At 43.0% G+C, this 15,110-nt stretch overlaps 2 protein-coding genes across 2 annotated transcripts; both read left to right on the top strand.

Moving 5' to 3' along the window:
* Positions 1-9,553: 9,553 nt before the first annotated feature.
* Positions 9,554-12,459, top strand: LOC136528014 (uncharacterized). Its single transcript, XM_066520903.1, has 7 exons — positions 9,554-9,822; positions 9,943-10,053; positions 10,715-10,783; positions 10,943-11,074; positions 11,615-11,692; positions 11,776-11,901; positions 11,972-12,459. Exons 1-7 carry the CDS (start codon positions 9,604-9,606, stop codon positions 12,152-12,154), a joined length of 918 nt encoding a protein of 305 aa, XP_066377000.1. The 5' UTR covers positions 9,554-9,603; the 3' UTR covers positions 12,155-12,459.
* A 130-nt stretch (positions 12,460-12,589) lies between these two features.
* On the top strand, positions 12,590-13,571 carry LOC136528015 (uncharacterized). The gene has a single exon (XM_066520904.1). It carries the CDS (start codon positions 12,788-12,790, stop codon positions 13,460-13,462), a length of 675 nt encoding a protein of 224 aa, XP_066377001.1. The 5' UTR covers positions 12,590-12,787; the 3' UTR covers positions 13,463-13,571.
* Positions 13,572-15,110: the final 1,539 nt, after the last annotated feature.

Here is a 15,110-nt window from a genome sequence, read left to right as displayed (position 1 = left end):
TGCCTCCGCCACTATATTCGCATGGGCGCATGAGGTTGGGAGCTTCAGATTCGGTGCTGAGGCGATGCCTCTATGTCTGTATCGCCATGAATTTGTCTTCCCCATCAGTGGCCACACCCTTTAGCCAATGGTGACAAAGAAATGATTCATCTTCCCCATCTATTTGGTATGTTGGCTATTGCTTAGTTTCACACGAGGATGAGGGTAGAAAGAGCCTTTTAGCTATGAAAATCACGTTCTTAGTGTTGACTTTAATTTTGGAATTAGTCTATTAGCTAATTGTATTAGTGTTGACTTTGCCCATTGTAAAAATCACGTTAGAAAGAGCCTTTGAGCCATGAAAAAAAATCAAGAATGACTTCATAATTAATATTGGGATTGATTGGTTGAATCATAGGGTAGTATGTATATTGAGCGAGACATTTTGCAAGCATTAAATATGAAGATGTTTTTATACCATTTTCAAGAAATGGAGAGTCATTTGAAAAAGCTTCCTCCATTTACTCTAACCAGAGCAAGTGGTATATTAAGAACCAAATGTCATTTTTATTCATTAATTAATTAATTATATATATTCATATTGCACCCTTCATTTGTTTGAAATGCTTATATGTAGGTTTAGGATCACGTGCTAATGCTGATGAAGATGTCATAATCAAGGAGGAAACAGATCAGATTTGATTAGGTATTTATTTTGTCACTACTATATAAATGATTTTGCGAGACACTGTCCAATCATTAACGGAGGCGGTTATAAAATTTACGTATTTTCTAAAATATCTGAGGATTTTCGTAGGCGGTCATTTTATTCTTGGAGATGGTCACAAAATGCTCGTCTCCCAAATAGATTTATAGAGGTGGTAAAAAACAGTCCATCTCTCAAAAGACATTAACAAAGATGTGCCTCTTAAAAAAATAATTCATCTCACATAAGACACTAACAGAGATGGGCCTCCTTAAGAGGCCAATAGAGGCCATTTCGGATATGGACCTCTTAAGATGCCCGTATCAGAAAAAGGGCCTGAGGCCCAAGAGGCCCATTACCTGTGTTTAGGTATATATACGTGAGTTAGGGTTTGGATGCTCCTTAGCTCTCTCTCTCTCAACCGTCTCTCTCAACTCTCTTAGATCTCTCATCTCTCTTAGCATGGGGGCGGCACCAGCGGTGACTTCAGCAACGTCTCGGAGAGGCTTTGGCGGCAGTGCGACTCTTTCTAGCGGCGGCCACCACGCCCCCCCTACAGTGGCGGACCCGTGGGATGCGGCTATGGCAGCGGGTGCATGTGCAGGGCCCTCCTAGTGCCGTTGGATCTCGGCGGGAGTAGGTGCGCGGAAATCATTTTTGTTTTTTAATCTATTTCCCATGGCGAGCATTTGGCTGCCTTTATGTTTTTTCTTACCCAGTTTGTTGTATAATTATGCTTGGGATATAGAGTCTGTTTGGGACTCTTTAGCTCTATGATTTTTAGCCAAACAGATGCAGCTCCATGAACTCTGCTCTATTAAAAATCGTGGAGTTGTGAGAACACATAAAGAGGTGTTTCACGAACTCCAGTTTTTTGTGGAGTTGCTTTATGGTGGAGTTTGTGGAGCAGTCCCAACAAACCCATATACTAAGTTATGCATTTTGGTTCGCTTTTATGAACTATTGATATGCGCCCTAGGTTGAGGTTATTTACACTTTTACAGTGTCCCTACTCTACACGTTTAATCAACAGCTTTGCAGCTGCCTAGTTGACCTCCTTGGACAGTAAAATTGTCTCGTGTTGCCTCGAAGCGTACTCTGATGACCCGAACGTCAACCCTAACCTGCATCCTAACCTCCAAGTTCAACTCGTAAACCTCGTCAGAGTTGGCAGAGTTCGCTATATAATGCTTATAGTTGGTATTCCACTACTTCATTATATAGCAAAAACTGGTTACTATGGACATGCCAAATTATGCAATTGGCTTGTAGTTGAGCAAAGGAAAGAACACCCACATCTTCACACCAAAAAATAGAGTTCCTCTCCTTGTATCATGATATTTTCCGGTTAAGTCTCAAAGGGATAAGGTGTACCTGTGTGTGTCATCAGATAAGTGTGCGTGGGTGCGTTTGTGTAAATGTGAGCTTTTGCTCTCTTTACTGTGCATTTTATGTGGTTAAGTCTATTTCATAGTAGTCTAATTTTTAACCTTGAACTATGAAACCGGGTAACAAATATTTTCCAATTATCAAAACTTTAATTATGAATTTTAGTGACAAAATTAGGAAATAGAAAACCACCTTTAAAACCAGCCAAAGGATGAAATTTGCCCGATTTGGACAGTTGAGGGTGTGTGTCACTCAATTTTATAGTTTAAGATTGAAAATCAGACTATTGCGCAAATTACATGGTGAAAAATGGACTCACCCTTTTATAAATATGAAATACAACCACACCTGAAAAGGCTTACTTGTTTATTTACTTATATACGAGTGCCCAATTATCGATGAGGAAGTTTCATTGCTGGCATAAATTAAAGGTTTTCATATGGAAATTAAACAAATTTCTCGTTTTCTTATATACTATCAAAACATACTCGTGCGTTGCAAGGGAGAACAAAAGCCATCAAAAGATATGTGTATTGATAGATTTTTTATTTTATAATTTATTTTATGTAAATTAATATTGGTAATAATATGACAAAGCTCTATTAAATCCATATCAAATTAAAATGATAAAATTGGATTTGGGCCATTGAAAGAAGCAATGTTTTATAGTATCCAAAGATTCAACTTTAGAAATTCAGTATCAAAAGATTTTTTGTGGAGTTGCTCAACGATAGTGTTTGTGGAGCAGTTCCATACAGGCCCATAAGATATGCATTTTGGTTCGCTTTTATGAACTGGGTGTGGTCTGGCGACTTGAGAAAAAAAAACACAGGAGCAGCTATGACAGAAAACCATGTGTGGCATGCATGGTGCCTAGTGCCGCAAAATGTTGGCTTAGTCCTCTAGATTGGTTTGAGAGCATGTGTACGTCCCACAAACGAGGGGTATATTCGATATAAGATGAACATGCCCCCATGTGACTTCAACCCAAGCAAACACATGTGACTTCAACTCAAAGTAAAATAATATTTTAGGAGCTTATTAACTGCGTACCAAGCTTTTCGCTTTAGAAAAATCATCTTTCTCATATGGTGTCAGATAAAGATACTTTGTATATGACAATTATAGCTCAGGATGGCGGTAGAAGGAAGAGTGGCGCGAAGACGAGTAGGATGGAAGAGGAGGCCTACTCATATAGGAGAGATACATATGTCAATGGTAAGTAGCCCATTTTCTACTTGTTCTCCACAATACCAATAGCATTTAACAAGCAAACATGCATGCCTTTAGAAATTATGTACAAAACATTTTATTATAAAAAACTAGTTGGCTTTGTGATTAGGAGTAGGATGTGTTAGAAAATGAGTCAGCCAAAGATAAATTGGAGGCTTCCCAGCGATTTAGCTCATGTTGGCGCATCGCTACGCGACACGTACCACTCTAGGAATTGGAAGCCGTCGGGGCCCTCCCGGTCCCTCCATAGATTGGCGCACGCCGTGTCTACTGGGTCTTGACATTATTTGGTTGCAGGCATGTCACCTCAAGCTGGACATTTTTATTGTTTTAAGTAGCTTTGCATGCAACATGAGAGGTATGAGGATGGCGGTAGCAGGAAGAGTGGCCTCATATGACCAAGTATGAAGATTTTTATATAAAAATTGTTGCCCCCGATGAGATTTACTACTTTCTAGTTTTGTGTTTTTTCATTTGAGATTGTTAAGATACTCAAAGTAAAAAACACTTTAGGAGCTTATTAACCGTGTACCAAGCTTTTCGCTTTAGAAAAATCATCTTTCTCATATGGCGTTAGATAAAGATACTTTGTATATGACAATTGTAGCTCAGGATGGTGGTAGCAGGAAGAGTGGCTCGAAGACGAGTAGGATGGAAGAGGTGGCCTACTCATATAGGAGAGATACAAACGTCAATGGTAAGTAGCCCATTTTCTACTTGGTCTCCACAATACCAATAGCATTAGGCAAGCAAACATGCATGCCCTTAGAAATTGTGTACAAAACATTTTATTATAAAAAACTAGTTGGTATGTGATTAGGAGTAGGATGTGTTAGAAAATGAGTCAGGCAAAGATAAATTAGAGGCCTCCCAGCGATTCAGCTCTTATTGGCGTATCCCTACACGACACGTGCCACTCTAGGAATTGGAAGTTGTCGATGCCCTTCCGATCCCTCCGCAAATTGGCGCACGCCACGTGTCTGCTGGGTCTTGGCATTGTTTGGCTGTAGGCATGTCACCTGAAGCTAGACATCTGTATTATTTTAAGTAGCTTTGCATGCAACATGAGAGGTATGAGGATGGCGGTAGCAGGAAGAGCGGCCTCATACGACCACACATGAAGATTTTTACATAAAAATTCTTGCCCTCCATGAGATTTACAACTTTCTAGTGTTGAGTTTTTTCATTTAAGATTGTTAAGGTACTCAAAGTAAAATAATATTTTAGGAGCTTATTAACTGCATACCACTTTTCGCTTTAGAAAAATCATCTTTCTCATATGGTATCGGATAAAGATAATTTGTATATGACAACTGTAGCTCAGAATGGCGGTAGAAGGAAGAGTGGCTCGAAGAGGAGGCCTACTCATATAGGAGAGATACAAATGTCAATAGTAAGTAGCCCACTTTCTACTTGTTCTCCACAATACTAATAGCATTAAGCAAGCAAACATGCATGCCTTTAGAAATTGTGTACAAAACATTTTATTATAAAAAAACTAGTTGACGTTGTGATTAGTAGGATGTGTTAGAAAATGAGTTAGGCAAAGATAAATAGGAGGCCTCCCAACGATTTAGTTCCTGTTGGCGTATCCCTACACAACATGTGCAGCTCTAGGAATTGGAAGCCGTCGATGCCCTCCTGGTCCCTCCCTAGATTGGCGCACGCCGTGTGTTTGCTGGGTCTGAACATTGTTTGGCTGCAGGCATGTCACCTGAAGCTGGACATTTGTATTGTTTTAAGTAGCTTTGCATGCAACATGAGAGGAATCAGGATGGCGGTAGCAGGAAGAGCAGCCTCATATGACCATGTATGAAGATTTTTACATAAAAATTCTTGCCATCCATGAGATTTACAACTTTCTAGTTTTGAGTTATTTCATTTGAGATTGTCAAGATACTCAAAGTAAAATAATATTTTAGGAGCTTATTAACTGCGTACCAAGCTTTTCGTTTTAGAAAAATCATCTTTCTCATATGGTGTCACATAAAGATACTTTGTATATGACAATTGTAGCTCAGGATGGCAGTAGAAGGAAGAGTGGCTCGAAGACGAGTAGGATGGAAGAGGAGGCCTACTCATATAGAAGAGATACAGGTGTCAATGCTAAGTAGCCCATTTACCACTTGTTCTCCATAATACCAATAGCATTTAGCAAGCAAACATGCATGCCTTTAGAAATTGTGTACAAAACATTTTATTATAAAAAAATAGTTGGCGTTGTGATTAGAAGTAGGATGTGTTAGAAAATGAGTCAGGCAAAGATAAATTGGAGGCCTCCTAGCGATTCAGCTCCTGTTGGCATATCCCTATGCGACATGTGTCACTCTAGGAATTGGAAGCCATTGAGGCCCTTTCGATCCCTCCGCAGATTGGCGCACTCCGCGTGTCTGCTGGGTCTTGGCATTGTTTGGCAGTAGGCACATCACCTGAAGCTGGACATTTTTATTGTTTTAAGTAGCTTTGCATGCAACATGAGAGGTATGAGGATAGCAGTAGAAGGAAGAGTTGCCTCGTACGACCATGTATGAAGATTTTTATATAAAAATGGTTGCCCTCCATGAGATTTACTACTTTCTAGTTTTGAGTTTTTTCATTTGAGATTGTTAAGATACTCAAAGTAAAAAACATTTTGGGAGCTTATTAACCGCGCACCAAGCTTTTCATTTTAGAAAAATAATCTTTCTCATATGGTGTCAGATAAAGATACTTTGTGTATGACAATTGTAGCTCAGAGTGGCGGTAGCGGGAAGAGTGGCTCGAAGACGAGTAGGATGGAAGAGGAGGCCTACTCATAATGGAGAGATATAGATGTCAATGGTAAGTAGCCCATTTTCTTCTTATTCTCCATGATACCAATAGCATTAAGCAAGCAAACATACATGCCTTTAGAAATTGTGTATAAAACATTTTATTATAACAAACTAGTTGGTATTGTGATTAGGAGTACGATGTGTTAGAAAATGAGTCAGGCAAAGATAAATTGGAGGCCTCCTAGGGATTCAGCTCCTGTTGGCGTATCCCTACATGACACGTGCCGCTGTAGGAATTAGAAGCCGTCGATGCCCTCCCGGCCCCTCCTCAGATTGGCGCACGCCACGTGTTTGCTGGGTCTTGGCAATGTTTGGCTCTAAAGCTGGACATTTTTATTATTTTAAGTAGCTATGCATGCAACGTGAGAGGTACAAGGATGGCGGTAGTAGGAAGAGCGGCCACATACGACCACGTATGAAGATTTTTACATAAAAAATCTTGCCCTCCATTGGATTTACAACTTTCTAGTTTTTAGTTTTTTTATTTGAGATTGTTAAGATACTCAAAGTAAAATAATATTTTAGGAGCTTATTAACTACGTACCAAGCTTTTCGCTTTAGAATAATCATCTTTCTCATATGGTGTGAGATAAAGATACTTTGTATATCCCAATTGTAGCTTAGGATGGCGGTAGAAGGAAGAGTGGCTCCAAGACGAGTAGGATAGAAGAGGAGGCCTACTCATATAGGAGAGATACAGATGTCAATGGTAAGTAGCCCATTTTCTACTTGTTCTCCACAATACTAATAACATTTAGCAAGCAAAAATGCATGGCTTTAAAAATTATGTACAAAACATTTTATTATAAAAAACTAGTTGGCGTTGTGATTAGGAGTAGGATGTGTTAAAAAATGAGTTAGCCAATGATAAATTGGAGGCCTCCCATCGATTCAGCTTCTGTTGGCGTATCGCTACGCGACACGCTCTAGTAATTGGAAGCCGCCGGGGCCCTCCTGGTCCCTCCATAAATTGGTGCACACCGCATGTCTGCTAGGCCTTCGCATTGTTTGGCTGCTGGCACGTCTCTTGAATCTGGACATTTTTATTGTTATATGTAGCTTTGCATGCAACATGAGGGGTATGAGGATGGCGGTAGCAGGAAGAGTGGCCTCATACGACCACATATGAAGATATTTATATAAAAATTGTTGCCCTCCATGAGATTTACTACTTTTTAATTTTGAGTTTTTTCTTTTGAGATTGTTAAGGTACTCATAATAAAATAACATTTTAGGAGCTTATTAACCACGTACCAGGCTTTTCGCTTTAGAAAAATCATCTTTCTCATATGGTGTCAGATAAAAATACTTTGTATATGACAATTGTAGCTTAGGATGGTGGTAGAAGGAAGAGTGGCTCAAAGATGAGTAGGATGGAAGAAAAGGCCTACTCATCTAGGAGAGATACAGATGCCAATGGTAAGTAGCCCATTTTCTACTTGTTCTCCACAATACCAATAGCATTAGGCAAGCAAACATGCATGCCTTTAGAAATGGTGTACAAAATATTTTATTATAAAAAACTAGTTGGTATTGTGATTAGGAGTAGGATGTGTTAGAAAATGAGTCAGGCAAAGATAAATTGGAGGCCTCCCAGTCATTCAGCTCCTGTTGACGTATCCCTACACGATACGTGCCGCTCTAGGAATTGGAAACCGTCAATGCCCTCCCGGCCCCTCCGTAGATTGGCGCACGCCACGTGTCTGCTGGGTCTTGGCATTGTTTGGCCGTAGGCACGTCATCTGAAGCTGAGAGCTTAGTATGGCGTGATGGGATGGTAGAGTTTTCATGATTTATTAACCAAACACACAATAAGTTGCAATACTGAAGGAATTCAAGATATTGCCCTAGCACGCGTTATTATAGCAAGCACGCATTTCCAAATTGTGTATAGAACGTTTTTTCTAGAAAATATTGGTTCACATATAGTGGAAGCATCAAGTTATTTTTATCATTTTTTTTCATAAAACCCAAAAATACTGATAATGATCAAATAGTTAAGTGGGGCCTCAAATCTTGTTCCCCTGCAAGAGAACGCCCGCGAGTGGGCCAGAGGGTGGTTTCACACTAATCCTCTTTCCTTTCTTTGCTTCCATTTTCTGTATATATTTATAGATTGAATTTTTTTAGTTATAACTATTTTTAGTACAACAATTTGAAATAGATTGAATTTAAGTTGTTATCCGTCCACAAACATTTCAGAATTTTTAAGTATATATTTATTTATATGACTTTGAATGAATATATTTTCTTGTGAATCAAAATATAGTCTACTAATAAAATGGTCTCGTAAAGTGATTCCGGTTTATCATCTTTCTTTCTATGAAACACACGGACACATACCCAGACCATCAAATTTTGGGATTGATGACGCTCATATACACGATACACATGAGCATTTTAAACACATGCAAGTATATCCAGTCCTATGGGTATTTCCTAGACCAAGCTATACCAGCAAATCTTGAGTTTGATGAAATAACATCCACCCACCCGCGATCGAATCCCAGTTGTGGATCGGCTAGGTGTGGCACTGGGGTTTTTTCCCTGAATATATGCAGGTTCTGGACACTCGCGTGGCGCTACAATGGGACTACGACGTGTCCGTCGTCTACGAAGCTCGTGTGGCTTCGGTGATATCCAGAAGGACGTTTAAGGTGTATAGGTTGTAGCTTCTAGGGTGTGCGTGTGTGAGATGATGTGAGTGTGTTGTATAGAGTACATATACTACAGTTTATACACTAGCTAGAAAAACATCCACACGTGACTCGCTGTTGATGAACAATCGCTAGACCAACCAATCTCAAGTGTGATGAAGTCACGCACATCCACATGTGCATCATCGCTGTTGATGGGCGCATCTTCTAAGCACAGAAAGAACGACGCAGTTAAATCAAAGGCATCTTGCCATCTTGGTTGCGCACTTGAGGAGAAGAAGAATTCTGTTCGGGAGGCCGTAAACGATCGTGGATTATTTACTGCTGGCTGGTTTAGTATAAGAGAAAAATACTATTCTCAGCTGAAAATTTACGATAGTTTACGAGCAAGCGAACAGGCTAGAAATTTACGATCATTTACGAGGAAACGTGGTTCCTCCTTACCCTGACATGCATGTTCATGCAAATTTGCTTAAAACTGTGCTATATCTGTACGTCGAAAACTTGTTTGTCGTCCATCCATTTCATTCGCGAAACGGCTCTTCTGGACGCTGTGGAAACCAGAGCTGGCCAAGTCACCCAGAACGCAGAACGCTCACGAACCAAACCACGTCACGCGGCCCACCTTGTCTCCTCCCATTGGCCCGTGCGTCCCAAACGCGCCGTCCACCCTCCGATCACATGACGTGGACGAACGGACGGCGCAGAACCCCCACGCCACATAGGCACGCGCGCCGGCCCGAACCGAACCGAACCAACCACCCCCGCTTCAAGTTCGGCTGCTGCAAGAGCAGAGCAGCAGCGAGCCCAACCAGTGAGGGGAGACATGGCGAGACGCGCCGTCGCCTTGCTCGTCGCCGTCGCGCTCGCGGCCGTCCTCCTTTACCCCGTCGCGGCTGCGGCTGCGGCGGGGCAGAAGAAGCCGGCGACGGCCGCGAGGCGGGAGGACATCCCCTACATCCGGTGCCAGGTGTGCGAGCGGATCGCGCGCGAGATCTCCGCGCAGGTCGCCAAGAAGCAGCAGGCGCTCCCGCCCTCCAAGAAGGTACTCCGCTCTGCTCTGCTCTGCTCGGGGTCGATTCGGGCGGTTGGCTGGCTGCCTAGGTGGGGTGGGGTGGGGTGGTCGGTTGTGTGCTGATGAATTGGTGACTGGGGGTGCGTGCAGGTGCCGGAGATCGAGATCATCGAGATCGCAGAGAATGTCTGCAACCTGAAGAAGCAGGAGGCGGATTGGATGCTCCGGATCGACATCGTCGAGAAGGGCGACAAGCTCGAGGTAATTTGGCGCTCTATGTTGGCTCTGTTGTTAATTGAGGTTCGTGTGGCGGGATTCAATGCCTGTTCATGCTTGACGCTTTCTAAATCTTCAAAATTCGGGTGATTATCGAATGAAAACAGCTCGTCTTAAATGCGCAATTAGCTCGTATTACATAAGTTGTTTTCATAATCGTTAAGTGCAAGTGGTTAATTAATCCATCGCGAATCTACTTGGCAGTGATCAAACATGTATCATGTATGGAATCTCAGTCCGAATGGAATTACGTCAATGTTTTATGGCGTTTGGCTAGGCTAAAGTTACTCGGTGTGACTGAATTTCTTAAAATCAGCAGTTTGAGTGAACTTGTTTATGTGAAAGGTGTTGTTTACTGCATGTTTCCATAATATTTGCGGAGTTATGTGAGTATATTTATACTTGCCTTGTTTTCCCCCTGTGTGACATTGTAGAACCCATTATTCACTGTGTTTGCCTTGGTGTGGAGTACTGGAGTTATACCTGACAGGAATTATATGTCCAACTAGTAGTTTTTTTGCTCTGGGCAGTGAGATATAAAAAACTGCTCTACATGTTTCTGACTGATGTAGTTTTGTGTTTAACTGTTCGGTTTACGGAATTGTATAATCCAATTCTAGTACTGATATATAGGTTTGTTTTGCAGCTTGTTGAACAAGATGAGGAAGGACATTGCAATGCAGAATGCAAGACCATTGAGCGTGCATGTCAAGAGGTGGTTCCATATATTTTTTTAACTGTATTATTTTTTTATGAAGCTTGTTATAGTTTGCCTTCCGATTTTTCATTAATTACTAACCAATAAGGAGCAGGCAGAGCACTATCTTTATTAAATATTGTCTTGTTGAATTTTTCTGAATCGAATTCATTGCAGGTGATAGGATATGCTGATACTGATGTTGCTGAGTTTGTCTACAAAAATAACCCCTCAGTTGATCAGCTGATGAAATTTCTCTGCAAAGATCTTTCGAAAGCGTGTGCCAAGGACCCACCACCAGTTCCAAAAGTGAGTCCTTGGAGCCTTCCTTGTCTGACTTTGAGCTTTAGGTGCTAGATTTCCTAATAAAGACACAAGTAGGATGCTTTGGTGTCAAGCTCTGTTTTAGTTTGACAATACACTGTTAAGTGTTCATATATAATATTATCAAGCTGCACCTAATGAAACTGAATCACATTTATTATGTAGTCTGCAGTGAATTCAGTTTTTTTCTGACTAATATGTTGAAGTGCTTTGGTGAAAAACGTGGTACTATGTTGCAAGACTCTTTTTCCCCCAACTGAGAAAGCAAAAGTAGTTATGAACTTTATGATACGAAGTGATAGAATCAAAGACTTAACAAAGGAATTGCATGTTATCTTTTGAAGTATGGCATTGCATGATTTTGAATTTCATTATAGCTATACTTGTTACATGCCCGTTTCACTTGTAAAACATAGCTACAAGCTGATAGAAGTATAGTAGCCTGTGAGGCTTTAGGACATGAGTGTCAAGAACTCGAGATAAGTACCGACATCTCATTCAGAGACATCATTATGAATTTTACAGGATCGAGTCCCTGGGGAACCATTTGCAAGGAAGCCATCAAAAGATGCTGAGATGGAAAAGATATTGAGATCAATGGAGGTAGATACTTTAACTTCAGCCAGTTTTAACTTTATCCAAGTGGATCCAATATACTAAAAAATGCTACTTATGGGTGATGACAGGGTATGCCGGGAGCTCCAAGCATGAAGATGTACTCCAGGGACGATCTGATGAAAAATAACTTCGGTACTGAAGACGACGACGATGAGGATGATGAAGACGAAGATGACAACTTCCCAAAGAACTTGGTAATGATTCAAAAGATTTGAGTGAAGATTTCCATTCCAAGTTAAACACTAATCGCACCTACTCGTGCAGGGAAAAGCTCTGAAAGACAAGGGTTCTCAAAAGAAAGATTTGAAACAGCAAGTCGTGCAACAGTTGAAGGATACCAGTAAAAAGTTGAAAGGGCATGTAAACAAAGTGTCCAATGTGGTAAAGAAATGGTGGAAAGGGGCAAAGAAGCCCACCAAATCCAGCAAAAGCAAAACTGAACTCTGAAGACCACAGCATTGTTGAATCAGTTCAGTAATTCCACCCATCTCCCACACCTCCTAGAGCAAAGTTTTAGATGATTTTCAGAAGATAAAGTTGCAGCAACGCATCCAGAGCTTTTGTTAGAGAGTTTAGCTACATAAACGTGTGCAATTCTTTTTCTGTTATTTTCGGTGTACACTAGGAGAAGAACTGGACTCTGATGATAGTTTTACCAGGCTATTAGAGTCCCAATTGGTTGTTGGTGTCTGATACTCTGTAAAACAAAACAACTTGTTACATCAGTAAATTAGATTATTGGCTACGCATAATCTAGCTGTGTTTTACTGTCAAGTTTATCTGGGCTGCTGGAGGTTTACACAGGCAGGCATTGCCCAAATTTGTGCTAGAACATTTGTCATCTAAAATTAGCTTGTCCCAGTTAAGAACAGGGGAAGTATTATTCCAGAGCCACACAACCTGAAGCCGAACCGGCCCCTCTCCAGTTTCCAATTTGGAGGCCCCTCTCCAGTTTCCAATTTGGAAACGGGAGGTTCTCCCCGCCCCGCGGGAATAGAAGCTTCCGACGAGCAGCTTGCCTCATTCCTCTTCCGGGCAGAGAAATAACTCTCTCCCGTCGCCGGGATCCCGCCGGTGACAATGGTAAGGTGGCTGCCGCCGCCGCCGCCAGCGGACGGCGAGCTGCTCTTGGGCCACGACGCCGTCGCGTTGTCCTTCTTCGTGGCGTGCGTGGCCGCCACCGTCGCGCTCACGTCGTCCATGTGCTCGGCGTGCGGCCGCAAGCCAAAGCCGGCCACCAATGCAGACCCGGCCGCATCGGACCAACCGGCTGGGACGGGCTCCGTCTCCGGCGGCAGCGGCGGCGGCAGCCAGGAGGCTGGCGCCGGGGAGGTGGAGGAGGAGGCGGTGGTGAGGCTGTCGCCGGAGCTGGCGACGCACGGCGCCATCGACCCGGTGGCGCTGCCGTCGTCGACGTCGAAGCGGCGGCTGTCCATCAGCGTGAGCAAGAAACTGAGCATGAACATCCCGGACAAGCTGCGGCTGAGCCGGCGGGAGCACAAGGACCACCATCACAAGGTGGAGTCGGAGGACACGCTGTGGAAGAAGGGCATCATCCTCGGGGAGAAGTGCAGGATCCCCGGGGAGCGGGAGGCGGAGTTCGGCGACCCCGTCGATCCCGCCGACGAGATCACCGCCAGCAGCTTCCGCCGATCGAGCTATTCCCGGCCCGTGTCGCGGTCGAGCTCGTTCGCCATGTACCAGCAGCCGCAGCAGCAGCACGACGCTCCCGCCTTGCACGGCTCCGATTCTTGACAGCCCGAGAGTACGTGTACTACGTGTGTATAGGCGTCAAAGAGGAGAGGGATGCTACTACGCTAGGGTGATGTGAAGTGCATTCAGATTCAGATGTAATTGCTCTATAATTTTCTTGTGTCATCTTATCTTTGTGATGAAATTGTGTGGTCTGGATGCATGGACAATCATCGAGAAAAAGATGCCGTTTGGAACGAAGGGATTTTGTATAAAATTTGAAAACGAAAATTTGGGGAACAGAATTCAGTTTTAGTTTGGAAAATTTGGCGCGTCGATGACATTACTCCTTAATAAAAAAAATTTTTGCCAGGCACTCCTTAATAATTGGTGAGTAGGAGGTAGTAGAGGTCTAGAGGATCCTATCTCATCTGTGCCGTTAGATTAGTCAGAAATGGACGGTTGAGAAAGATTTGTTGGCACGGTAAAAGAGTTCGATCGAAGAGGATGATGACCAGATGCCGGCCCTGTTTTTTGACGATGGGATGCAACTTGTAGTCATTCTCATCGCTTCAACTTTGGAGGCACTGATAAAGGGCCCTGATAAACACACAGATTTACAAATCCCCATTTTCTCTGAAGTCTCAATTTGTGCAGCATTTACATGACACACGGTTGCTGTTATGCAATTGAGAAGATGAGCAATCTCTAATTTTTTGAGCCTATGAGCAATCTCTAATTACACTTGCACATGAATATTATTTTTACTTGTCCACATTTTCCTATAGTACTTATCTATTGATTCCTGAGATTATCTATTGTCCATATTTATTTCATGCTGGATAATTAGTCCGGTGTGATCTACTCGAATTGTACCAATAGATGCGGACGGACGAAAAACTATTCACGTGCGACACTAGTAGCTGCTGGATGAAAAAAATGAACAAATGCCATGGCAGATAATAATACGCGTCGCCGACCGTGCAGGACCGTAAAACCCGTGAGAGTGAGAACGGCGGATGACCAACCACGCAACCACTAGTATTTCTGTGTGCTATAACTGGCAAGGAAGAGCATGTGATATGTGCTTAAAGATGGCAACGGGGAATTCTCCGTCGGAGGTTGCCTCCCTATCCCCATCCCCGCGGAGAGAAAAAATCCCCGTCCCCGTTCCCGCCAAAGCTCACGGGGATGATTTCTCCCCCATCTCCGCCCCCGCGAGGGGAAAAATCCCCGTCGGGGATCCCGTCCCCGCATTTGTTCATCACCATTCAGGTTAATTCATCATCATTCACATGAGTTCATCGACACAATATTAGAGTACACCACGAATCACAATCCAAAAATAGCTAAATAGCAAGAAGCAGGATATTAATCATCACAAAGGTGTAGAACTAGGGTTATTGCTGTTATATATACTCAGAAGACATTGGGCCTTCGTGGGCTGGTTGGGCCATCAGGAAAGAGAGCAAAGCCTGTATATAAACGGGGCGGGGATGCGGGTATCGGGGAAGGGGAATGCTCCCCTAGACCCGTCCCCGCCAAACCCGACGGGGGACGTTTTCTCCCCGTTTAGATCCCCGTGGAGGCATATTTGACTCCATCCCCATCCCCTAATAGGGGAATTCCCCGCGGGGAATCGGGGATCGGGTCCCCGTTGCCATCTTTATATGTGCTAGCTAGCTACATATGGCGAGTGCGCCTGCAGCCT

The sequence above is a fragment of the Miscanthus floridulus genome, chromosome 19 (genome assembly GCF_019320115.1).
Source record: "Miscanthus floridulus cultivar M001 chromosome 19, ASM1932011v1, whole genome shotgun sequence".
Lineage (NCBI taxonomy): Eukaryota > Viridiplantae > Streptophyta > Magnoliopsida > Poales > Poaceae > Miscanthus > Miscanthus floridulus.
This window is presented reverse-complemented; position numbering and strand designations above follow the sequence as displayed.

Bases quoted from the DNA above. Each gene is read 5' to 3' on its own strand.
- LOC136528014 (XM_066520903.1), top strand. From the start codon at position 9,604: ATGGCGAGACGCGCCGTCGCCTTGCTCGTCGCCGTCGCGCTCGCGGCC. The intron at 10,784-10,942 runs GTGGTTCCATAT...AATTCATTGCAG, and splicing joins TTGAGCGTGCATGTCAAGAG to GTGATAGGATATGCTGATAC. The intron at 11,693-11,775 runs GTAGATACTTTA...GGGTGATGACAG, and splicing joins AGATATTGAGATCAATGGAG to GGTATGCCGGGAGCTCCAAG.
- LOC136528015 (XM_066520904.1), top strand. From the start codon at position 12,788: ATGGTAAGGTGGCTGCCGCCGCCGCCGCCAGCGGACGGCGAGCTGCTC.